The sequence below is a fragment of the Thunnus maccoyii genome, chromosome 19 (assembly GCF_910596095.1).
Source record: "Thunnus maccoyii chromosome 19, fThuMac1.1, whole genome shotgun sequence".
Lineage (NCBI taxonomy): Eukaryota > Metazoa > Chordata > Actinopteri > Scombriformes > Scombridae > Thunnus > Thunnus maccoyii.
The window spans coordinates 5,890,129-5,915,976 of NC_056551.1; the positions used below are offsets into that span (position 1 = coordinate 5,890,129).

Genomic DNA, 25,848 nt, shown 5'->3' on the forward strand with positions numbered 1-25,848 from the left:
TATCTGCTATTTTAGCACAGTTTAGCCCTGATGACACAAGGGTTTTTGCTTCATTTATATTCAGTGAATACATTTCAAATTCATTAGGACTGTCAATCGATTAAAAATTTTTTATGGCGATTAATTGAATGAATTTGTGCAGTTAATCGTGATTAATCACAAATTTATTTCATTTTTTAATGTTGAAATTTCACCCCAATGAAAGATTTTTTTTTTAAGTGTAATAAGTTATATTAAGAAGGGCGGACACAATATGCTTCATACAAATGTACAAGTTCAGGTAACTGGAACAAGAGATAATTCAAAAAGACTTAAATTGTGAGGGAGTTTTATTCACTCACACACTAGGGCTGTGCAATATTGAACATAGAAAACACAAAATTAGGCTGAGATTGTAAAATAGATAACACAAAATTTAAGACACATAGTCTCATACTACAGTCTCCATGTAATGTATTGCGAAATCATGATCATTCAGACAGTGGAGCTGTGCAATATTGAACATAGAGAACACAAAATTGGATAAAAAATTGGAAATTAGATTGTAAAATGGATAACACAAATTTAATTCATACTACTACTTAATTTCCGCCAAACATGGTCAGTCGCATATTACTAGGGCTAACACTGTTGATGTTAGCTGTATGCTTGGCTTGCATGTGATATCGTAGGCTGAATGAACTCCGATGATAACTAAATTCAGACTGACAGTAACTGCACAAAGCCTTAGTTTTGTCAAGTGAGCTGTCTGGCAAAGTTTTGAAATGGAAATTCCCATTCAAGTGGCCTTTCACCATCATTCAATAATTCAAAGAGTATAGAGCGACTTCTAATACAATCTGATTCACTTTAAGGCAAGTAACCTAAAGTTCTCATTCATAGCATATGTTTCGATATCTCACTATGGGATATGGACACTCCTGTATTGCCAGACTAGCTTATCTCAGCAACCGCCAGCACTCAAACAGTAGTACCTGTTCCAGCGAGGGCCCTGAGCCCAGTACTGCTTGAGCCACGCACAGAGAAGAATGAGCTCGCAGCCTGCCAGTGCCTGCAGTCCATGGCCTGTATGAGCTAGAGCAATCGCCCCCACAACCCAATGGGAGAGCCGTTGCTTTGTAATAGGTTTTCCCATATGGGGATTAGTCCAGGATACAAAGAGTTGGTCACTTCTCCAAAATCTCTTAGTTCTGTCCATATAGGTGCACAAGACACAAACTAGACACAGCATGGGCAACCGCTGTTCTTCAGGGGAAGAAAAAGGCGATGAAGAGAATGCCGTATGGTCAATAGGGGAACATGAGCCAACCACCTGAGGCACAAAGGTGGGGTTAGGTTTAAGTGACACTCTGACATGCCCTGGGGCAAACTGAGCACATGAAGGGTGCACTGAAAGGACATGAATATTACTGACCCGTTTAGCAGATGCCAAAGCCAGCAACAACACTGTCTTCAGAGACAGATGTTTCAAGTCAACCTCTTCCAAGTAGTTCAAAAGGAGGGCCAGAGAGCCTATCCAAGACAACTGCCAAGTCCCATTGGGGCACCAGCGGGCTGGAAACAGGAAGGAGCCTATGCACTGCTTTCATAAAATGGCAGATCAACAGATGTTGGCCAGTTGTTTTACCATCAAACCCCACATGACATGCAGCAATAGCAGCCAGGTACACCTTAATTGTGGAGAAGGCTTTGTGTTTGTCAATCAAGTCCTGCAGAAGTGACAAAATTACACCAACAGGGCATGGAAAGGAGACATTTCTCTGCCTGAGACACCACTCCTCAAACACCTTCCATTTACAGTCATAAAGGGACCTGGTGGAGGATGCTCTACCAAGGGATGTTCAGCATGGATGCGGCACGTTTACATACGTCCTTCATAGCCATGCTGGGGACGGGGGAAGCTGGTGTGCTCTTGTCCCTGTCCTGGGAGGCAGACCCAGCTCCAGGCTTTGCAGCCTGAGCAGGAGTGATGAACAACTTGTCCAACTCATCCTCCTCTGACAGGAGGAGTTCCGAGGTATCCTCGTCGTCATCCTCGTAGTTCAGCTCCAACATGTCTTCCAAAGGCTGCTGTGCCGTGGCCAGGTCCAGCTGTGAGCCCCAGCTAGCACTAGTGCACGGCCTAGTGTCCGTGTCCTTCTCCTCCCTGTGCGTGTTGTTGACCTGCATGTTGCTGGCAGACAGGTAAGGGTCATTACCCAACAACCTAGCATCGTTTGCCAATTGCTGTCAAAGACTCATGACGGTGGAGAGCGAGAGCGAAAGGCAGAGCGTCTTTCTGCTTGCTGTGCAAGGGTGAACGCTTGGTGAAGCACCCGAGCATCTGTGGTGGGTAGTCTATGCTGTCAAAAACCTAGCTGTGTGTGGCTAGGTGAAGAGCATTCTAGTCTATGGTGAAGGTCAGAGAGTCAAAACTTATCAAGGTAGCTATCGCCTGGCGACGGAGTGTTTAGCCAAGATAGCTCCAGTCTGTGGACAGTTACCTAGCTATCTTAGAAAACAGTTTGAGATATGCTCTGAAGCAAGAAGAGGTGTTTGAATGACGCCTGTGTCTTTGCGTAAACTATTTAAAGGTAGGTGGAACCACCTGATGCGGATGTCACAATTACCAATCAGGATTAGTGTAATGAGATAAATCCTTCCGAGGAATACACGGGGGGGGGGGGGGGGCATATCCCATAGTTAGACATTGAAACGAATACTATGAATGAGAACTTTGTCCACTCAAACCCTGAAATCCAGTTCTCACTAACTCACTCAGTGCAGTGTTAATTGCTTTGGTAGACAGGCTTTCCTTGTTACATGTCACACACAAGACTGAATCATAGTATTGTTGCTCAAGACTGTATTTCTGTTTTCTTTCTTCATGTGATTTGAGTTTTCTGGTGAACAGTAATGAAGCTTTTTATACTGATTGCTGTTGTTCTGCTCAGAAACTGAGGAGGTGGTTCAGCCTCAGGCTTCAGCTCAGGCCCAGGCAGACGAGAAGGAGTATACACAGATCCCCCCACCTGAGTCTGTCAACCTCAACAAGCCCCAAGAGCCTGATGCACCTTCTCAGAACAAAGGTGAGCTCAGAAGAAAGGAGAAAATAATTCATCCAATCCATGTTTTTTACCCACCATAGTCACATGTGATCCTTTAGGATATGGAAATCCTGATGTGGTTTTACCACTAACAGTAATTATGTTTTGATATGATGATTATTTGAACATGTTAGCATATAAAGCAGGGTTTCCCATTATGTATTATAGTGGAGACCAGCCACCTCAACTGAAATACAGCCCAAAAAAATGCAGCTGATATTTTAAAGCCACTATGTGTCAAAGTCATACAGCCTGATAATCAGACTGAGTTTCAATATTGTTTTCATCACATTACTCAGTCTATGTTAACTAATTTCTGTTTAAGGGGGGTAGGTTATTTTGCTCTAACCAATCAATAGCAAGTGCAGTTAATGTAATGTTTGTAATTCTTGTTGCCATTTTTTTGCCAGAATTTTTCAAGCTTGGGTATAGGAAATTGACATCCCCCGTTCTTAATCCTGCCTACAAAGCTCTGATTGGTTTATATCTTCAACCAGGGAACCAGGGCAATGATTCATAGGTCTGACAGCAGGCTGGACTTATTCTGATGTCAAACTTTTTTGTTTGTAGGAAAATTAATTTATCCCTGTGAAAAGTGAGGCAGAGTTTTTGCTTTTGTTTCAAGCCCATTCATTGTGAGACCAGGTTGGATTTATGGGTGAGGGTATAGGGTAGCTGATGGTGGCTGCCACAGTGTCTTTTTTTGTTATTACCACTTGAGGATGACAAAGTCAGAAATGTTCAAATTCTATACATGATGGCTTTAAATAATAATCTCTCTAAGTCTGCTTCCAAAAAAGGCCTGGTAACTTCTGCAGTTGAGGTAAATAAAGGCCCTGGCCACTATTTTAGGAAATACTGTATATCGTATTCCTTTGTGCCGTAGACCACCCCCATCCAAAAACTATTAAAAACACAGCCTCTTGAGTTTGTACTGAAGTTCTTTGAGAACTCTATAATGTGCTTAGTGTAATGTTACTACACTTGTGTCTCACTACATACATCTGTGTGTCAGGAAACTGAAAAATAAGAGTTTGTAGAAAATCATACTTATATTTCTCAAAGTAAGGTGGCACAAAAAGTGAAAAATTCAAACAGTTTACTTTGTTTCTTTGCAGACACTTCAGGGTCAGCAGTCGAAGAGGCTCAGGAGCTCCCACTCTGCAGCTGCCGCATGGAGACACCCAAGAGTCGAGAGATTCTCATCCTGGCAGACAGGAAATGTATGGCCACCGAAAGCGTTGACGGACAGCTGACCCGCTGCCAGAGCGCCGTACTGAAACATGAAATGATGCGTCCCTCCAACTCAGTGCAGCTGCTGGTTCTGTGTGAAGACCACCGTAATGGCATGGTGAAGCACCAGTGCTGCCCCGGCTGTGGCTTCTTCTGCAGGGCTGTGAGTATATAGTCACTTAATCGATTTCAGGCATTCAGCTGTGTAATCACTCTCTTTTCCATCCATGTTTAATGTTGCTTTGTACTGTGAACTATACATTAATGGCAAAATGCCCATAATAAGTAAGTTCTTTCTTTCACTTACCTTGAAAAGGGGCAACTGTGATTGAGGTTATTGTACTGTCATCTTCTCTTCATATGTCACTATCATGACCAGCACCTACTTTTTTATGTGTATCCACTAGGGGTGGTCAATATGGCAAAAATCATCATCATGATTTTTTTCAGGCAGGATCACGATCCATGATCTTATCATGATGGTTTTTGGTTCTTCATGTTGGTTTTTAAGACTGTTTTGCAAGTTACTGAACAGTACTCGAGATTCAAGATTCAAAAAACTTTATTGTCTATTACATAATGATAGAAATTTGTCTTAGGTTAGGGGCTCACAAACAACATAAAGACATACACTTATGAAAGACATAAAGACATAAAATTACATTAAAACACAAACAGTTCCACAAATAAATAAGAGCGGGTGTGCAAAGCCGCATTAAAAAGTAGTGTCAGTCTCTTTGGCCTTGTTTACAATGGATATAGCACTAACAGTACAACCAAACTAATTTCAAAACTGAAAAGCAAACAGTTGATGTATAGAAGCATTAGTGTTTTGTTTCAGATAAGTAGCAGGATGTGCACCATTTATAAAAACAATAAAACAAACAAACAAAAAAAATAGGCACCAACACAGTACACCAAAGCTGAAAACACACTAGCTAGCGGCATGACAGAAGTTAGTGATACCAGTTAGCAGGCAAGCTAACGGTGGCATTGACCTGCAGCCCAGCTCTCAGTTTAACATGATGTGCAGCGGTTTCCTAGCAGGACAGTAAAAGTCCTGTAGATTTCACCAGCAGATTGGGGCGCTCGCCATGTCGGTGCTGTTACTCGTTAGTCTCCTGCCAGCAGACTGCGCTCCATCACAGAGCTGAACTGATGCAATGTGCACTGTAGCACGATACTAACGAAATCTCTGTAAAGGCAGATCGTGGAGACATTTTTAATCGTTCATGATCTAATATCATCATATCACACACCCCTTTTATCCAGTCTGTGTTTTACCAGGTTCTAAAGGAATTTTATAGTGTGTGCATTTGCTAATTGAGATTGTGTTTTTTGTCATGCAGGGTACCTTCATGGAGTGCCAACCAGACGTCAGCATCTCTCACCGTTTCCATCGTGCCTGTGCCTCAGTGCTGAAAGGTCAAAGCTTCTGTCCCCACTGTGGAGAGGAGGCCAGCAAGGCCAAGGAGGTCACCATCGCCAAGGCAGACACCACTTCCACTGTACCCCCTGTGCTCACTCATGGACCTGCCACACCCGGGGCCTCCGAGGGCCGGGCGGACACCACCACTGGCAGGTAAACAACCGACTGTGGTAACAGAAAAGGGAGGAAGTTACTTGACAGGATTTCTGAAACATGTGTGATGTTCATGTCAAGAGAAAATAACTATTATTAGCCAACTGGTAAATATGTATGCACGAATAATGCAAAGGAAGCCACTTTTTGTTTTCTCTGCAGCGAATTCACCCACTGCACAACTAAAATACTTTTTCCTGTTTGTTTTCCAGCTCTTCTCGTCTGGCTATGGGTGCTGAGGTCAGCGGCAGGGCTGACAGCTCACTGCCCATTCGTTCTCCACATGGTCTCGACCCCTCTGCTGTTCCCGGGTCATCTAGGGCCGCAATGCTGCAGGCCAGTATGGGAACAACAGTGCCACCTACAGTCCCTCCAGGACCACCCAGAGAAACTTTTGAGAGCATCCTGGTAGCTCTCGACACAGAGAAGTAAGTTATACCACAAGACTTTCATCTTAATCTGCCTTGGATGACCAAAAGCCTGGATCTTTGAGACAAACACACACAAACATTTTTCTTGTGCTTGTTTTGATCAGGCCCAAGAAGCTTCGTTTTCATCCCAAGCAACTTTACCTCTCAGCCAAACAGGGAGAACTCAAGAAGGTCTTGCTTATGTTGGGTATGTCCATACATAAAAGCCTTGTCCTGTTTTTTCAGAAAATCTTCTGTACCTCTTTTTATCTAGTAGTTCTTTCCTGTATAGTCATCTTCTGTTTTTGTCTAAATGTCATTTTTAATGAAATGGTTTCCATCTCCGTTTAACTTCCAGTGGATGGTATCGACCCTAACTTTAAGATGGAGTCTCAGAACAAACGCACCCCACTCCACGCTGCAGCTGAAGGAGGACACAAAGACATCTGCCACATGCTCGTACAGGTAAGATTATCTTTCAGTTCTACCCTGTAGTTACTCCTATGGTAACTTAAATATCAGGTTTTAAAATGAAAAATCAACTTTAACTTGTAGTCAAATTCATAGTTCTTTAATGGTTGGCATGTGTCGGCGGTGCGTGTGGTGGCCCGCTGTCACAAAAAATGCTGTCTTAAATTGTGTTTTATCCAGTGTTAAGACACATTTTTACGATACACTTTTTAGACCTTGGTTGTTTTTAACTATCTTTTACGCGGACGAAAGATGTTAGTCATTGGACGCCTGGATTTTAAGTTATCAGCGAGACAGCGGCTGAGTGAAACCGTACGTCTGTGAGGGAGGCACATATTCCCTACCATGCCGTGTGTTGACTGTTGCCTACTTCAGAAAGCAAACAGGAGTATCACTCACCTCAAGAAAGACATCCGCAGACTATCAGATGAACTAAAACAGAAGGATATTCTATTGTCTTGTTATCTTGATACTGCCTGTGTTCAGGCAAAAAGCTTGGCTGTTTCCAACACTATCCTGTGGGACACTCCATCACGACCAAGACCATCTTCCTGCTTGACCCCAAACCCAGGTCGCTTGGGTCCGAAATGGTGATTAGAAACCGAAAGAAGAGTGGTCTCCAGGTGATCTCACCTCCAGGTGTCAACCTCTCGAACCTCTACGGGGCTCTTGCTTTGGAAGCTCTAAGTCCACCCAGCAGATATATCCGTGGCTGCTGCCAACGCATACTGTGCCTTGCCGCCTCGGGCTGCGTTGCAAACGCTACTTCTTTGCCTTCATCTGTCACCACAGATGTCCCACCAATGGCCATCCCTGCTCCTGCGGCTGCTACATCCAGCCTCTCACTGCCATCCCTGCTGCCTGCGCCCTTCTGGGATCGCCCACCCAGGCAAAACAGGTGGAGTACCGAGGTGCATCCCAGAACTGTGGTTCTTCCCCGTGGGAAGAGGACCTCAAGGGGACACCCTCAACATGTCCCCCTCTCCATCCTGTCTCATTGTAGGATCATCTATGGTCCAGCCCATCCACTGTCCTAACACTGAAAATTTTTGCTATCCCAGGGCTCAGTTACTCCACATTAATTTAGTGCTCCATGAACTGCTGCAGGATAATCCTTCTGCGTCTTCAGTGGTCACACATGTTGGATCTAAGATATTAAGCTTCAACAATCCAAAAAGTTGAACGATGACTCTAATTGACACTGTCCTGGAGTCTTCCAGAAAGACGGTGTGTTATTTCATGACCTTTGCCTTATCATAAGTTTAATGATGTGAAATTCATCCGGATCCATCAGCTGCATATCTGGCTTAATTCCTATTGCAGTGCAACGGGATTTCCTTTTGTAGATAACTTTGCTGTTTTTTGGAAGCAACCCGACCTCTTTGCACGGGATGGACTTCATCTCAACACAGAAGGTAGACAACTATTAGCCTACACTTTTGAACTCACACTGAAGTCCTGTAAACTGTCAAAAGACTGACATCCACGTCATGTAGGAACTGGTCATAGTTCAGTCATTTCGCAACACCAATCCATAAAAATACCCACCTGTTCCTACCACACTTCAACAGTTGTGATTAGTGACAGATTCTCCATTCCTGTCATAGTTAGCTGTCACTATAACACAAAGAAATACTAGGGTAGGCCTACTCTTCACAACAGCTTAGCCTTGCACATTAATGTCGCACCAATCCCTCGTTATGGCAAAAAAAGCACACAACCATGTGAAAATTGGTCTGACACAGTCAGTCCCAGTGAGGCCCAGACCCGAGCTGATACAGTTAGCACTTGAATATTAGAGCCCTCTCTAGCAATAAGTTTTATATGAAAGATTTTATTTCTGTACATGGTCTTAGCTTTTTACTTTTAACTGAAGCCTGGCTTATTTCAACTGCTACTGTGAAGCGTAACATTAACAATGAAATTATCGCTGCTCTGCTGCACATGTCCGCTAGACCTTCTGTGAGACCCACTGGCCAGCTGAAGTGGTCAGCATTCAGAGGCTTTAGCAGCAGCAGGATCCGTGACAACAGCAGGAGGATATGTCACCGCATCAACTGAAAACCCATTAGAGGATTTAGTGGGGGCAGAGGCCCAAGCAGAGATCTTTGGTCTGCAGGCGGCAGCTGAAGTAACTGCTGTATAGATAGGGTCCGAGCCCCTACTTTCAGCAGCAACCATGGGGGGGGGGCTCCGGCTGGGGCCTCATTGGGGAGTGCCTCATAGTGATTCGAAAGATTAAGCGGTGTTGTTTTCCCTTCCGTCAGCCTCTAATAACCACCTCTGATCAGGCAGCTCGAGGGTTGGGGGTCAAACGGGGATGGCGGGGGATGTGATCTTGAATCCCACAGGATGGTGTCCGAGATTGCAAAGTTCATGGCTGTGATCTCTCTAGCCTGTGCACCTGCAACATTGACAAAGCTGGACAACAGAGAGTCCTTCTTTTGCAGTTCTTCAGAGGGCGCCGGATCTCTTCCTTGAGGTTGGTGATATCCCTGTTGGCTGTCTGGAGCAGCTGATCAGAGCATGCCGATATTGTTGATACGATATTTGTAAAATACAGTGAGCAAGTCAGAAATTCTCCCACGCTGCTCACACTCACAAGTGTACGGTTTCACCTAGGTAGATGGCGCTCCGCAGTCAGCCTCCCCCAGCCAGGATACCCTTAGCACTCATCATTCATGAGGTATCCTCTTCTCCTAGACAACCAGACCCAGTGATCAAAACTGGCAAAATCACTGAATAAAACAGTCTTACGTTAAAAACCAGTGTTTCTCTGCTATTGTTTGGCGGACACAGGCTGACTGGAGCGGCTGGGAGCTGAGTCGCATTGTCACTGCTGAGAACAATTCTTGAAAACAATTTAAAATCCACGTCTGATGGCTAAAATCCTTTATCCAGTTAAATGACAGTTAAAAACAACCAAAATTTAGAGTGTATCGTAAAAATGTGACTAAAAACTGGATAAAAAGTCAATTTCAGACAGAGCTTCTGTCAGGTACACACAGATGCCGACGCATGCGTGTCAGCAATGATGAGCACCTTGTCTCTCTTTTCTGCAGTCAGGAAAGAGAGACAAGTCCATTTCTCAAGGATTATTTCAGAAAACCAAAATAATCCCAAAGTGCTTTTTTCCACAATTGACAGTCTTCTAAATCCATCACCTTCTCCCAGTCTTCATAATAATTCAACTCTTAAATGTGAAGAATTTGCTTAATTTTTTAGAGAAAAAGTAGTTTCTATTAGAGCATTGTAAATACAGACACTCACACTTCCTGGGATCTCCCTGCCCATGGGCCTCCATCTAGTATGTCATCCTTTTATTTGATGTTAGAAGATACCATCAGTGAAGTGAATAGCAAGATGAAGTCTTCCACTTGTGTTCTAGACCCCATCCCAACCAAGCTGTTTAAATCCTGCTACCATAGCCTCTCCCAAGTAACGGGTATAATAAACTCCTCTCTTCATTTAAGCATCTTCCCCACAACTTTCAAGACTTAAATGATAAAACCTCTTCTCAAGGAATCCAGTCTAGATTACTCAGAGCTAAACAACCCATTTCTGATATACCTTTCCTTGCTAATCTTTTAGAGAAATTGTTCTTAATCAACTAGCTAACCAAAAATGGCATTTTAGAAAAACTCCAATCTGGTTATCGAGCAAACCACAGTACAGACAGCCCTACTGAAAGTTGTAAATGACCTGACAATCATTGTGGATAAAAACAACGTGGCTGTCCTTCTTCTCTTACACCTCTGTGCGGCATTTCATACAATCAACCACAAAAATTTGATTGACATACCTGAGAAATGGATAGGTCTCTTTGTGTTTTAGCTTAGTTTCAGTCAAATTTAACTGGTAGACAGTTTTTTGTCAGCCTGGGTGCTCATGTGTCAGAGACTCATGGTATTGAATATGGTATTCCTTAAGGAAGCATTCTCAGTCCAATTTTGTTTTCATTAAATATGCTCCCACTTGGGAACATTATTAACCAACACCATATCAATTACCATTTTTATGCTGATGACACACAATTGTACATCTCTGTATCCCCAAATGACCCCAGTGCATTGCATGCTCTCATTGCCTGTCTCACTGGCATTAATTAATGAATGGATGGGTAAAAACTTTTTAAAATTTTTAAAAAAAGGACCAGTGTCTAGTGGTGAGGTTGCAGATTGCAACCAACTGAATACCCTCCCCTCACCCTCCCCTTTTAAGCGTGTAGGAGAACCGATGGTGGCCGTGAAACTCGCAAAAAACACGAAAGGCCCTATCTAGAGCCAGTGTTTGGTGTGTCCATTCTGGGCTACTGTAGAGACATGCCGGTGCAACATGTTGGGTTGCATGGAAGAGGACCCGCTCCCGGCTAACTCGTTCTTTTTTTGTTTTTGTTTTTCTTTTGGGATTTATATGTTTTTATCATTTTTTAAAGGGAATTTTTAGATATACATCTATATCTTTATCCTTTCTGTTGTTGTTGCACTGCTGTGGGGTGGGAGGAACAGCATTTTTTTTTTTTGGTGCATGCAAATACACAAGAAAATTACAATAAACTAAATCTTGAAATGTAGATATAAAGGGCTATACACGAATTAGAACATACTTATGTATATTATATCCTATTTCTGCCAAGTCTGTTCCATTAGATGCCACTAAATTCTACACACTGCACCTTTAAATGAGGAGAAGATTGAAATTCTTTTAATAGGACCCAAAGCAGCAAGAGAAAAACTGCAATCAATGCTTGGTGGTCTTAGCAGTTTAAAACACAAGTCACAAACTTGGGAGTGATTTAAGACTCTGATTTCAATTTTAATTCTCATTTTAAAAAGGTCATTTAAAAAATCCTTTATTCATCTCAGAAATATTGCTGGTCAGACCTTTTTTAACTCGCTGTTTAGACTCTTGCAATTCCCTCTTTCCTGGATTAGTTCAGAATGCTTCGGCCAGTGTCTTAACTAAAACAAAGAAAATGATCACATCACCCCACTGCCTAAGACTACAATGGCTACCTTTATCTTTCAGAATTGATTTTAAAGTAATTTTACTTGTTTATAAAGCTTTAAATAACCTTGCTCCACCCTACATCAGAGATTTTCTTTCATTTAATGTTCCAGCCAGATCACTAAGGTCCTCCATTGCTTTTCTTTGAAATGTTCCTTATTTGTCTCATAAAAGTACCGGTGAGGCTGCCTTCTGTTTTTATGCCCCTAAACTGTGGAACACGCTGCTTCTGGATATTCGAATGGCAAGCTCTCACTGTATTTTTCGAAGAAAATTGAAGACCTATCTTTTTAATCTGGCTTTATATATTTATATCATTTTATCCCTGATGAGACTTTAATTCTATTTATTCTATTTTTGAAACTTTGTTTTATTCTTGTAATTTTAAGTGTTGCAAAATTTTTATTGTCTGTTTTGCTTTTATTTATTTTTGTATCTGTTGTTTTAATTTTGCTATGTGAAGCACTTTGGGCTTGAAAGATGCTATATAAGTAAAGTTGAATTGAGTTAATGGTTGCATTTTACATGTGTCCCACTTCAGGCTGGTGCGAACTTGGATATGTGTGATGAAGATCAGCGGACGCCACTGATGGAGGCCTGTGAGAACAACCACATGGAGGTGGTCATGTATTTGCTGAGAGCTGGAGCCAGCGCCACACACAAGGTAAACCTGCATGAGGTTTCTCCAGGGCATCAGACGTTTTCATTGGCAGCTGTCATACATGTAGCTCTCTCTTGTATCCTTTTAGTCCAAATAAAAGATTGACTCAAGGTGTCGAACTGGTTTCTCACCAAAGAAGAAAGGAACTTGGCTTTCAGAGTTGACATTCAAATTTATATATATTTTTTTTATATTTTTATCTTGAGACTTGACTTGACTTGACTTGAGAAATGATCAATAACTTCATTCTCTGCTCTTCTCAGGATGTAGAGGGGTTCACGTGTCTCCACCTAGCGGCAAAGTCTGGCCATTACAACATTGTTGAGCACCTTCTTACCACAGGATTGATCAACATAAACTGTCAGGTCAGTACATTTTCCTTTCAGTCATAAAATCTCAATGATTTTAGGTGTACAGATTTCCCCATTGGGAACTCAGTGATGTCAATAGCATTTTTTCTGTAAGGGACTTGATCACAAGTCTGGCCATAACACAGATGCACATATCTGTCCAGGTGGCTTAGACTTACAGTTGATAATTAATGCTTCAGCAGTGTTCAGTTATTAGTTCTTAACATTTGACTGTCAGGATCATGGCGGTACAACTGATTGAAAGGGATGAATGAACTTTTTTCACCTGTCACGGCAAGATGAGCTGAAAGTTACAGTATATTGCGTATGCCATAAGGTGGCTGTATACTCCTTAAGACATGCTTGTCGAACAGTGGAAAGGATGAGGAGCTTTTCCACAATCACACCCAATTCACACAGTGATTAGTCAACTGTGAAGAGGTGAGAGAGGAGCCAGAATTTCAACTTCTCTCTCTAGGTCTCCTTTATCATTCATGACACAACTATTTGTCACTTTTCATGTGAACAACAGAGTGCAACACTATGACTCTAGGAGAGACTGTGTAAATATGCATTGTTATCCCCGTATTTTAATGATAACGTGTCTCTACCGTTCCCCTCCCCCCTCTGTGACAGTTAGCTTTTAACTACACCTTTCAGTGAAGCCATTCAGAACGGCTATAAAACACATGTAATATCCAACGTGGTCGGACAACACATCGTAAGAATCAGTTCTGAGCAAATATAAATCCACCCTTAGCCATGTCAGGCGACTGGCAGTATGGCCTGTGTGTGAAATACTGCAGTATTTAAAGAAATAGTTGGACATTTTGGAAAACTTCACTAACTCTTATTCATACTTTTGCTAAGAGTTTAACTACTGAGCTAGAGCCAGGAGTTGATTAGCGTAGCATAAAGACTGGAAGCATGAGGAAACAGCTAAAGATCACTAACATGTTATAGCTCGTTTGTTTAATCCGTACACAAGTAAGGGAGGTTCACCCGCCGCCGTTTAGTTCAAACATTCCACTTATTACTCATTTTCAAAATGTCATGACGACTCACGAAGCTCTGAGGAAAGATCTCCCATTGGATGCTACAGACAGAAAGAAATAAAGTTGATGATAAGTTTCTTTTTCTTTTATGCTTCCATCAAATGCACTTTTATGCCAGTAAATCAGATATAGAAAGAGAGATCTCAGAGAAACAACTTCACTGCGTCTTTGCTTGAAATGTCTGACCTTGCAAGTAGGAAGCCATTAGGACAACTGTGACGTAATGACACAGTCTCTCCTTGGATGAACCTTTGCACCAAATTGTAACAGCACTGTTTCATATTTAAATACAATTGTCATTGAAGATTGGGGGAAAAAAAGCACTGTTTTTCTCCTTGTTTGTGAGAATTGTCATTACGTTGTTCTTTTTGTGTTGTTTTAACTGTACTCAGCTGATATATGGTCCATTTGCTGAGCTTGAAACAGTATTTTTCCCTTCAGGATGATGGAGGTTGGACAGCCATGATCTGGGCGACAGAGTACAAACATGTGGACCAGGTGAAGCTTCTTCTGACCAAAGGAGCTGACATCAGTATCAGAGACAAGGTTGGCTAAGACTTCTGTCCACCCTGTGTCTGACATTTTTTACAGAAGAGTCACGCATTATGTAATTGATGGTTTATGATTACTGTTTTAGGAAGAGAATATCTGCCTTCACTGGGCAGCATTCTCCGGCAGCGTGGAGATTGCTGAGCTGCTATTGAACACCCGCTGTGATCTCCAGGCAGTCAACATCCACGGAGACTCTCCTCTACACATCGCTGCTCGGGAGAATCGTCTGGATTGTGTCACGTCAGTTGTTTGAACTGTAGTTTAAAAACTAGAAGATCAAAAGAGCAGTTTGAGAAGTTATTGAAAACCAGCTTGTTGTTGATGATCAGTAAAATTTGGTCTTTGTCTCCTCAGGCTTTTCCTGTCTCGAGGAGCAGATGTGTTTCTGAAGAATCGTGAGGGAGAAACTCCTCCAGATTGCTGCAGCCACAACTCAAAGGCCTGGGCGGCCCTCCAGGCCAACAGGAGGGAGAGGGACGCCAAGAACGCCGGGCTCAATCGAGCAGAGGAAAAAGCTCTTCACAGGTTGAAATTATACTGTGCTTTCCCCATCACTGGGAATGATTAAGTAGGCGTTGAGATGAAAAAAGTACTGTTAAAAGAAATGCAAAAGGCTGGGGTGGGAATGTGGCAAGGGATACAGGTGAGAAGACGAAACGCTATCCAGTGGGGCCAGGTCGAGTTTAAGGCTTATCAGACTGCAAAATACTGCACAGCAGTTTATAGAAAATGGAGAGAAAAGCTCTCCCCTATCTTGGGAGGAATCCAGCGTTCATGTTACAAAGTAATCTAGCAGGAATGTGTGCTTGCACTAATTTGATGGCTCAACGCACTGTAACATCATCTGAGGACACACCCCCTTAACCATTATGTGTGTTTTGTTTACAGTGACATAGCTCTGGGGCAGGAGAGAGTCCCCATTCCCTGTGTCAACGCTGTCGACAGTGAACCTTACCCAGATGACTACAAATACATCCCAGAAAACTGTGTCACCTCTCCCATGAACATCGACAGGAACATAACACACTTACAGGTGAGTTACAGGCCATCATATCAGGTATTTCAAGACAAAGATATTTCTTTCTATGTGGCAGTATCAAGTGACCAAGATTATTTTTCTCCTCTATGGCTCACAGTACTGTGTCTGTAAGGAGGACTGTTCGACAAGTATCTGCATGTGTGGACAACTCAGTCTGCGCTGCTGGTACGACAAGGTAAGGATGGATGTCTACATGGACAGACCACTCAGTCCTCTTAAACAAGATATAACTGAAAGTATGTGGACACCCGAACAAAGTATACGGCCTCATGTGATCGCTGGACATGTCATTCCAACACTATGGGCATGAATCTGATGCTATAACAGCCTCCACTCTCCGGGACTCTTTCCACAAGATCTTGGAACTGATGTTGGGTGATGAGGCCTGGCTCGGTGTCAGCGTTCAGCCTGGGGTTGAGATCAGGGCTCCGTGCAGGCCAGTCACTCTTCCACACCAAACTGGGAAAATTAAAAAAAACCATTTCTTTATGGAGCTGACTTTGTGCACTACGGCATTATCATGATGAAACAAGAAAGAGGCTTCCCCAAACTGTTGCTATAAAGTTGAAAGCACACTATCGTCTAAAATATCGTTCTGTCCAAAGGAGCTGTGTTGTGATGGTTGTCAAGACTCCATGATACAGTAATATGAAGTCTATGGTACGACAACACCCTGGCCACTGGAAATCTTATCTTTTTTTGTCACATTTAGAGCGGGCGTCTTCTCCCTGAATTCTGCCGTGAGGAGCCTGCCATTATCTTTGAGTGTAACCATGCGTGCTCCTGTTGGAGGACCTGCAAGAACCGCGTAGTACAAAATGGACTCAGGTATTTGAAATGCATTTCAATGCTAAATAAAGAAAATATATAGTTCAGATATCTTGCACAGAGCATTGATCGGCAAAAAGAGCTTCTGGACTTCATGTAGTCTGGATAAATAAAGGTCATCTTTGTTTTGTCAAGTGATTTCTGTCTGTTTGTATAAGACAGTCACAGGGAATTGAGAAATGTAAACATACATGCTAGTAAAGTACAGTTGGCAGCAGCCTTAAACAGCTGTTTACAACCTCTAGAGTTGTAGAACTGGGTAGGGAAGCACTATTCAAACATCTCAGTAGAAGGCTGTGTTGTGAATGTAAAGGTAAATAGAGAGCTGAGAAAAATAAAACTGTAACTTAAAACTTGTGGATCTTCCAGGACCAGGCTTCAGCTCTTCAGGACCAGTAAGAAGGGCTGGGGTGTCCGGGCACTGGAAGACATACCGCAGGGGACCTTTATATGCGAGTAAGTCCCATTTACAAACACAACACTGTTTCTGTTTGCAATTAACTGTGCATTTCTAAACCTATTAGTTGGTGGATTTTTGTTTGTACCACAAATCAGTCAGTTATTCAGTATTTCCCAGCATAGTTTCTAATTTTACATCAGGAAAAAAACACAAACTGCAAATTTCTCCACAGGCATTAGCCTCAAAAGACCATAATGCCATGCAGCCACAGTTAGCATCCTTGCAGACCTGTCATTAACTTTTGAAAATGATTTTGAAATCTGGGCACAACACAGAATAGGCGTGTTGTGTCACTCTTTCCCCAATTTAAAAACCTGCTACTCTCTCATATGCAGTGTCTGTATTTCCTGCCAGATGGTAGCAGCTCAGACTGTGAGCACAGCACACAAGAGGCGTACTTAATTATTCATTCTGCTTTTCATGTTCAATGATTTTTTTAAATTTAGCGTTCTGTGTGCAATTTCAAAACCAAAACCCTCTGGAAGTTGTTTTGAAGAAACTATTCCAGATCTTAACATTGTCTGTTCAATAAAATGCTGTTGCTGGGAGCTCTAGACAGTGTGCTGGACCTTTTATTTCTAATGTAACTTGCGTGTGTTGGCAAAGAAAGCACAGTAACTTAAAAGGATATGTCTGTGTTCTGTATTTTTTTAATTGTCAGTGCATCCCATGAAAAGACCAAAACCAATTATGTTATTCTGTTTCTCAATACTTTCTGAGTTATCTGCTTTGTCCGTGGCTTTCAGCCCCAACTGTAAATCTTTAAAAAGTTCTCAAAAATATGTAGTTTCCTTTTTGAAAAAGGCTCAGTAATTTCCTAAAGCTGCTGGACACTGTTGTTTTTAGCAAACTTTGCTTAAACAGGAGGAAATAATGCACTTGGGGACTATTTTCAGCTGTGGATTAATAAACATTTTACAGCAGAGGGATGATGTATGTTGGATCGACTTAAAATAAACTACAAGGTGAGTGTTCATGGAAATGAAGGAAATGTGAATCATTGATGTGTTTTAGCTCTATGGCACAGAGGAATAAGATGTATCAGGATTTGGCTACACAGATAATACTTGTTAGTAGATCCATATATTGTCGGTTTTGGTCTTGTCATGGGAAGAAACATGTACTATAATCATGTACTTTTTCAGTGTTCAATTAATAAACTGATAATTCATTAAAACAGATTTTTAAATGGTGCTCTAATATTTACAGATCACTTTAAGACACATAAGCAGTATGCCATTTAAAAAAAGGCACAACCCATAGTTTTTAATGCATTAATTAAACAGGCAGCACACTACGAACTGCATAAGATTCAGCTGTGACAAGCCATGTGAAAGATGTGTGTTTACAAGTCTCTAGTGTTCACCTCACTGTTGTATCATGGGCCATTTTGTCTTTTTGCCTTTTTTGTTTGTGTGTGTGGCTGGTCTTTGCTCACACATTGCTGGTTGAGTTTCAAAGCAAAGTTTCAGTTATTACAGACAAATAAAGACTTCATTTGTGCTGTTTGTATGAAGAACGACAGTGGTGACATCGTATAACCCTGGAATGCACCTCTATTTAACCTCAGTTCATCTGAGTTCATCCAGTTTATCAGAACAGTCTGAAGATGTTTAGTTAGAAAGTATGATGAAATGAATGAGGCCAGAATTTACAGGTAATTTAAGAAGCTAACTTGTCATTTTCTAAAACAAAAAGGTAAGTTTTTCTGCCTTTTTTTTTCATTTAAATTGAGTTACCCACTTATTCATGTGTTGAATAATATGTGTGTGGTGTTATTTATTGAATTAAAAATAACCTTCAGGATTAAATAATTTATAAGATTTGAAAATGCATCACAGGTTTACCTGCAGGGATGTTAAATCTTTGAAGCTCAGTATCTCAGAACTGCAGTCTTCCCAAATAAAACCTTATAATTCCAGGCTCATGAAAGCTGACGTGTTGTAAACAGCATCAGTTTTTAAATGTTCCAGTGATGTCTACTGCTACTGACAGGTCACCTGCTTTTGAACAGGTACGTCGGTGAGATCATCTCCGAAGCAGAAGCAGAGATGAGGCAAAATGACGCTTACCTGTTCAGCCTGGATGATAAGGTAAAGTAAAACAGACTTTCCGAGTTCTTGTCCCTCTTAATCAATGGACATAATTTCTGTAATGTTTTAATTCTCATTTCGGCTGTGCACTTGAAGGTTCTTTTTTCATTTGAGCTTTTCATTTTTTTCCCCCTCCCAGCCACAAGATCTATACTGCATAGATGCCCGTTTCTATGGAAACATCAGCCGTTTCCTCAACCACATGTGTGAGCCCAACTTGTTTGCGTGTCGAGTGTTCACGACGCACCAGGACCTGCGTTTTCCACACATTGCCTTCTTCGCCAGTGAAAACATAAAGGCTGGAGAGGAGCTTGGGTAAAACATATTGTCTTGTATTTGAACTATGTAATGGTAACACTGCTACTAAATGACCACAACACATTATTGGCATCTCTGTACTGCAGTTTCTTGGCATTTTCCTTATGTGTTCTTGACAGAAAAAATCCTATGAAAGGGTGCTGTGGTTTAAAAAAGTTTGGGAGGTTTTGATTAGGATTTTTTGCTTTTTACCTTCCCCTCTCAGATTTAACTACGGCGACCACTTCTGGGAAGTCAAAAGCAAGCTGTTTAGCTGCGAATGTGGCTCTTCTAAGTGCAAGTACTCATCAGCAGCCATGGCGTCGCTGCAGGCAGACAGCACACCTGAGGACCAGCAGCAGCCCAGCGCATCACCTGACACCAGCTCTTCCAACAGTCCCTCCAGTCCTTCTTAAAAACTTCCTCACACTAACCTTCAGTACACGTACATATAACTGACGGACACACAGGGATGCCTGTCTTTATCCTCTATGACCTTTGAACTTTTATCAGTGAACTTGTACTGTACCTCCACTTATGATTAAACCCATGGACCATCAACCTTCGTAAAAACCCATAAAAAGTTGTGACAGAGCAAGATGCACAATCCAGGAACTTACTGCTCCTTTATTCCACCTTGTTTAACCGGAGAGCAAGGGGCGGTGTTGTCACGCTCAGCAAACAATAAACAGTCTTTACATTTTGTACATAACTTTACTGGGAAGGATAACTGTGCATTTAGTCTTTCTTGTCTTTTTTTTTTAAGATAATTTGTTGATAGCGTTAAATGACTTTTCTCAGAGTCATCAAAGAATTTCCGGGACGAGGGTATCGTCTTTTTTGCAAAGACAACCTCGGCATACAGCTGGGTGATACTTGTTTGACCTTTGCGGTCATTAATCACGAACCATTCCAGCAAAATTAGCTGATAAATATTGAATTATGTTGCCACTTTTTTGTGTCATCTTCCTTGCAGTGTTTGAAAGGACATGTCCAACATTTGCCACCGCAGCTGAACATGAATTAACTGAAATGATGTTAAAGACAAAAATTGTACAAAAAGTGGACTGTTTTTTAATTTGCTACTCAAGTGAGTATAGATTGTCCAATAGAAAGATGCTGTATTACTCCTCAAAAATGAGGTGTTTCTAGTCTGAATAAATTGGCCGACCTTTTTATTAAGCATGTTTAAGGGGATCTTAATGTGTCAGATATTTTCCCACAGTTGTGGAAGAATTGATTAAACTGAAACAGAGTTTAAAAAAACAAGAAAATGGTGCTCACAAAGGTTTTTACTTTTGTTTTCATTTTTATTACCCAAGTGAACATAGTTTGTAAAATAAGAGAACATTTTAAGTTTTTTATGTTTAGTTTTATCTCCAGTTTTCTAATCGTAGTTACTGTAGTTAGTCTGTTTATAATTTTGTTTCATGATTTTGCCGACAGAAACCAACCTGTCTTTTTAAATGTTGTTAGTAAAGCAGTATCTGTTGTGCAAACTCTTGAAAGGTATAAATGAAAAAAAAGGTTATAAAAATGCACTTCCATTACGTTCTGTTACATATTCCTGGACCTTGAACCATCCATCTAATTGGTTGTGTCTTTTTCAATAAATTTAATACTAATGCATTTATTCTGATATGGTTTACTCGTTGGAGTTTCTCTTGGAAGGCAAAACAGTTTGCTACAATGTTACCTGAAAATGCTGCAGAATTTAAATATCACATTGGCTCTTGCGTTTCTTCAGCTCTGTCATTTTGCAGTTTCTTCATGTCCAGGAAAAGCTTTCTTTTTAGCTCCTTATCTTGTTAACCACAAATGCATTGCTGAAAGATCTTCAGACTGGAGCCTGCAGTCAGTTTGACCCTGTACGAACCGAGCAGCAGCTCAGTTTTGACAGACAGGCTCCGGGCCCAGCGCTGAAATATTTCAGCAGCTGTGGCATCCAAGCGGCTGACACTTCCCACACTCCGTTTGCTTTAATGAGTTTAGATTTTCAAAGCCTCTCGTTTGTGCTGCGATTCGGAAAGCTGCTGAAGGGCTCATTTCAAACTGATAGAAGCTACAACTAAACAGTGGTGCAAGAACTGAAGTGTTAAAGTATTAAAGCATTCAAGCAGAAAATAAAAGTAGTAATACAGCAATAGAAAAATACTCAATCGAAAGTAAAATCATGGATTCAATCCATGCACTAAAAGGCACTCAAGTATTAAAAGCCAAAACAAGTTTAATTATGTAGCACAATTCATACACTGAGGCAGATTTAGAGTTCCTCACAAGCAAGAAATTAAAGAATTGAAAAAGAAAATTAAATTACTCATTGTTAAAGACTCTACACACCAGTGTTCCATCTTCACAGGTGTCTACTTGTCTGCTTGATTAAACCTTGTTTCAAGACAGTGGAGGTGTATACGAAATGTGCTTGATTGACATCTCTCTCACTCTCCAGTTGCACCATTCATATTGCTGTGTTGACCTGACTTCATGTAATTCCCAGCATAGGTCCGCCCCACATTACCCCGAGCAAAGCTCTAATGAGCAGGATAACAAAAGAATCCTTTGACATAGAATACATGTTGAAACATGCTAGCAGATGTCTGTGTGAGGCACAGTGGTGATTTCAGCTAAATGCTAACGTCAGCATGCTAACATGGTCACAATCAAAATGTTTACATGCTGCAAGTAATGTTTACCATGTTCACCATCAGTTAGCATGCTATCACACTAAACTGATTACTAACATTTGCACACATTAAACACAAAGTACTGCTGAGTTTTTCAGGTATTGGGCATAAATAAAAGTATTGGACAAATTGAAATAGATATAAAAAAAGTTAAGAGATTACCAAAGTTATCACAGCTCATCCTGTAGGGAACATGAATGTCACAGCAATCCATCCAAAAGATGTGGAAATATTTTACCAATATTTTAACCAAAAATGTCAACCTACTGGTGGCACTAGTGGAAAAGTCAGGCAATCACCTAAGTCACTAGAATACATACTCTGGGAACCATTGATATAACTACCAAATTTCATGGCAGTCAAGCCAATAGTTAATGGATATTTCAGTCTGGACCAAAGATGTTGACCACCTGCCCAACCAGCGGTATCCCTAGAGCCATAGCTTGGCTAAAAAAGCATTTTGTAAGCTAACTGTTTTTCAGAGTGCATGAAAAGCTGACATTTGATGATGCAAGATTTTTACCCAACAACACTAATATACTACGAGTTTATTTCACTTTGAATGTAAAATCTTAATCTCAAGTGATTGAACTACAGCTGTCCAATAAATGTGCAACAGTTAAAGGTGCAATATTTCCCTGTGAAGCTGAAAGTCTCCAAAAATGGAAATGATCAATTTCATTACAATACTTTCACACTGTACTTGAGTACAGTACAGTACAGTAGTAAATGTATGTAGCTAACTTTCACCATTGCAACTTCACTCAGGAAGAAAGGAATCAAGGAAGAAAGTTGTAAAAACAGGAATCTACTCAGCTGTTGTAGTAACAAACACCCTGTGGATTTGGACTCAAAATGTCCCCTGTAGCACCAAGAAGGAGAAAGCAGGAAGTGGATGACTGTGCATCTGCAGGCCTTTTAGGTTTCATAAACTGGCCGTTGATTGCTCCCTTCCTGATTACCAGGGTGGACGGCGAAAACAGTCACTAATTGAATCATGAGAAATTTCTTCTTGAGCATCAAGACGTTTGGTCTGATGATAAGGTCCTTAACTGGCAGGACAGGAAGTAGCCTTTCCGCATTCCAAAGTGGGAGAAACTCTGATTTTTTTTATCTTGTGCCCCTGCCCTGCTGCCTTTCAGGGGAACCTCCTGCAGGCAGTCATACATGATCTGTGTGTGTCAAAAATTTGCTTTACTCCACTGTTCAGTTAGATCTCCGTAACCCTGGAAAGCAGTTATGAAGAGAACAATTCCTCACAACTCCAGATGGGCAGAGAGACGATCTACTCTGGTTTACGGTATGTTCACTCTGGTTGTTAACACCTTTCTTTGCATTTGTTCACATCTCCAGAAGATTTTCTTTTTCACAAGTGTTTATTGTATTGTATAGAACCATTGAGGCATTAAATCCTGAGTGAAGGTCCTGTGGTTTACAGCAGGGTCAGGACCTCCCCTCAACAGGTCAAATCAAAACAGGATCAAAAAGCAGAAAAAATATATTTTGCAAAATTGTTTTCTTTTTCAGGCTCTAATCCTTGCTTTTTAAAATGATGTAATACAGGTGGATATCACAAATCACTGATTCAAATCATTCATAGGTTCCTTGTCGATAACTGTCACTTTTCTTAATGCAATGCCATCACATCCCTGTTCAAACATGCCAGTAAGGCTGTATCTGAACTGAGCATAGCCTATTTTATAACAGATCTGTGGAACTATTTGGGAGACCAGGCTGTACAATGATTATCAAGGGAGATTGTGGCAACGTCAGTCTACTGGATGTACAGTGGTTTAAGATAATACTCCACCTTTCTTGGGGGCTACAAGAACGGATGTGTTTTCTTTGTTCCTTGAGATTTTGACCTGTCATAGAAGGAAACACTCAGGTGTTATTAATAACATTAACACGGGCTCTGTTATATAAGTAAGCTGTGACAGTGAACTAACATGTATAATACCAGGACCCTGAAACTGAAGCATCTACTGTAAATAGATGTTAGCCCTCGTTAATTTCATTGTTTACACCTGTGCTTTTCCTGCCGTTACATGACAATATATCTTCTGTGAAAAAAGGCCTATTAAGGTTTGGTGCACCAGCATGAGGTGAAGATGACACAATCCGCAAAAGCCACGCATAGTTGAGATTTATGCTTTATCAGAGTTACGTTAAAACAATGTTTTACTCTTTCTAGAGAAAAATTTAAACTCTAGGACTCACGGGTAAATTTTGCAAATATCTAAGAGTAAACCTAGAAGAGCACAGCAGATTCCCCTCAAAACACACTTCCAAAAGGTAGCATCATGGGCAGGAAGTGAAGTGGCAGTCCTCAGTGAGGTGAGGACCGTGCCTGCATGGACTGATACATCAATTAACCAACTTCAGCACTGGTTAAACCTGAGTATCAAACCCTTAACCTATAGGTCCTGAGTGGCCTGATAGCAGTTACAGTAGATTCCTACAGAACTCAGTTTAACAGGAAAACCCGTCTATAGAAACTTCTCTCTTCACTGCTGAAGTAATCCAATCCTCCTCTGTTCATCCATATGTTCACTATGTTCCAAATACTCCCATGTTAGCCAAAATATGACTAAATACAGAGCTTTTATTTGTGCTAGCAGCAAGTAGGCTAGCAGTTTGTAGTGCATGCTTGATAACAGCTAACCGTGCTTTGTATTGAGCCATATTTCATTGAAAATATGTTCCTAATCTACTGGGTATATGAATGGACATATGAAAGTTGTATTATACTGCAGGAGTGATTTGACAGGTTTCTATGGACAAACGTAGTTACACCTTGTTTCCCGCCTGAAAGTGAGTTGCCATTTGAAACCATTGTAACGGTCGTGAATCTGCCTCTCCAGAGAGCACAAAACTTTCCACTCTCACCTTTCACAGGTAAGTGTGGCTCAGTATGGCTTTCGGTGGAGTATTTCCATTACTTCTTGGCACAGCTTTGTTTTTGAGACAGATGCGAAATTACTTACGTTACATTTGTTTCGCCCACCAGCGGTGCGCTCAGCCACGTTTGGCTCCTGGAGGATGCTCACCCTGGGGACAGAGTACGAAGATACCTGGGCTCCGTCACCTGACAGGAAGCGTCCTCCCGGGCAGCGGGTGGGGGAGGGGGAGCCAGGGTCCGCGGAGGGAACACACACCTCCACCGGCGACCCGGAGGAGCAGCCATGGAGAGCCCGTAACACCGACACCGGGCAGAAGTTTGACGAAGTTTTACACCTGGACGGAGCGAGCAGGGCGGGGAGGAGAGATGGTGTGCGTCACATTGTCAAAAAGCACCAGACCCTGAACAACACGCTGTGGCCCCGCAGGTCAGACACACAACCCTTTCACCGTCATTAAATACTTATTTATAAGGAAAACCCCTGCATTTAAATTGCCTTTAGGAAAAACTAAAACAGTCAATTGTTGGTTAAATTAAGCTTCATCATCCTCACTTAACAAGTCGTCAGTAGGCTACTGTTTACAAAAGAACCTCATAACCCACTCCAGGTCTTTGAAATTAGTGATGTTATTTCAAAAGGAAAGTTATTATTTCCACAAGATTGGAGTATTAATACTGTGGCTCCTCTGACGATGTAATGTCTAAAAAAAAATCCCCACACAGCTGCACAGTCTTGCATCCTAATTGCAGTACATTAACTGAACCACTAGATGTCTCTTCGGTCGTATCTTGTGCATTTGTGTTAATGATTTGGTTGCAGATGATGTGAACAGGGGGCTAAACATGATTTGTAGATGCTAAATTAATAATGAGAAAAAGAAAACCAAAAAAAAAAAAACCCGCAAGACTGTGTCAATTTATAATTGGCCTCTTGACGCGGGTAAGTTACAATTAGTCTAGTCTGCTTGGTTAATTAGAGTGATTATTGGCCATGCAAATGCCTGTAAATGCAAAGTATAAAAAGGTAAGAAAAGTCTGAAGTGTGTGCAAAAGACACACACACACACACGCGCAATTGTTCAGGAATAAATGGCATCATGTGGTTTTGCCTCAAACTGCTGTCTGAATACACAATGAC

The 25,848-nt window shown here is 41.4% G+C and overlaps 2 protein-coding genes across 11 annotated transcripts in view; both read left to right on the forward strand.

The window, feature by feature from the left end:
- ehmt1b (euchromatic histone-lysine N-methyltransferase 1b) overlaps window positions 1-20,753 on the forward strand; it is a 35,106-nt gene extending 14,353 nt beyond the window's left edge. For all 5 annotated transcript variants that reach the window (XM_042394891.1, XM_042394887.1, XM_042394890.1 and 2 more), the window contains exons 9-26: window positions 2,934-3,068; window positions 4,205-4,482; window positions 5,669-5,901; window positions 6,114-6,329; window positions 6,437-6,519; window positions 6,670-6,776; window positions 12,331-12,453; window positions 12,714-12,815; window positions 14,297-14,401; window positions 14,493-14,647; window positions 14,762-14,932; window positions 15,296-15,440; window positions 15,544-15,621; window positions 16,159-16,274; window positions 16,644-16,730; window positions 18,749-18,827; window positions 18,967-19,142; window positions 19,351-20,753. In XM_042394891.1, the coding sequence (XP_042250825.1) occupies window positions 2,934-3,068; window positions 4,205-4,482; window positions 5,669-5,901; window positions 6,114-6,329; window positions 6,437-6,519; window positions 6,670-6,776; window positions 12,331-12,453; window positions 12,714-12,815; window positions 14,297-14,401; window positions 14,493-14,647; window positions 14,762-14,932; window positions 15,296-15,440; window positions 15,544-15,621; window positions 16,159-16,274; window positions 16,644-16,730; window positions 18,749-18,827; window positions 18,967-19,142; window positions 19,351-19,540 (2,579 nt within the window). In that variant the 3' untranslated portion in view covers window positions 19,541-20,753. The remainder of the gene's footprint in view (window positions 1-2,933; window positions 3,069-4,204; window positions 4,483-5,668; window positions 5,902-6,113; window positions 6,330-6,436; window positions 6,520-6,669; window positions 6,777-12,330; window positions 12,454-12,713; window positions 12,816-14,296; window positions 14,402-14,492; window positions 14,648-14,761; window positions 14,933-15,295; window positions 15,441-15,543; window positions 15,622-16,158; window positions 16,275-16,643; window positions 16,731-18,748; window positions 18,828-18,966; window positions 19,143-19,350) is intronic.
- A 1,744-nt stretch (window positions 20,754-22,497) lies between these two features.
- The window catches only part of cacna1bb (calcium channel, voltage-dependent, N type, alpha 1B subunit, b), a 172,101-nt gene continuing 168,750 nt past the window's right edge, over window positions 22,498-25,848 (forward strand). For 4 of the 6 annotated variants that reach the window (XM_042394880.1, XM_042394882.1, XM_042394881.1 and 1 more), the window contains exons 1-2: window positions 22,498-23,108; window positions 24,819-25,137. In XM_042394880.1, the coding sequence (XP_042250814.1) occupies window positions 23,048-23,108; window positions 24,819-25,137 (380 nt within the window). In that variant the 5' untranslated portion in view covers window positions 22,498-23,047. Of the gene's footprint in view, window positions 23,109-23,247; window positions 24,707-24,818; window positions 25,138-25,848 lie in introns of those variants that run through there. The other 2 variants (XM_042394883.1, XM_042394885.1) reach the window with 2 other exon arrangements.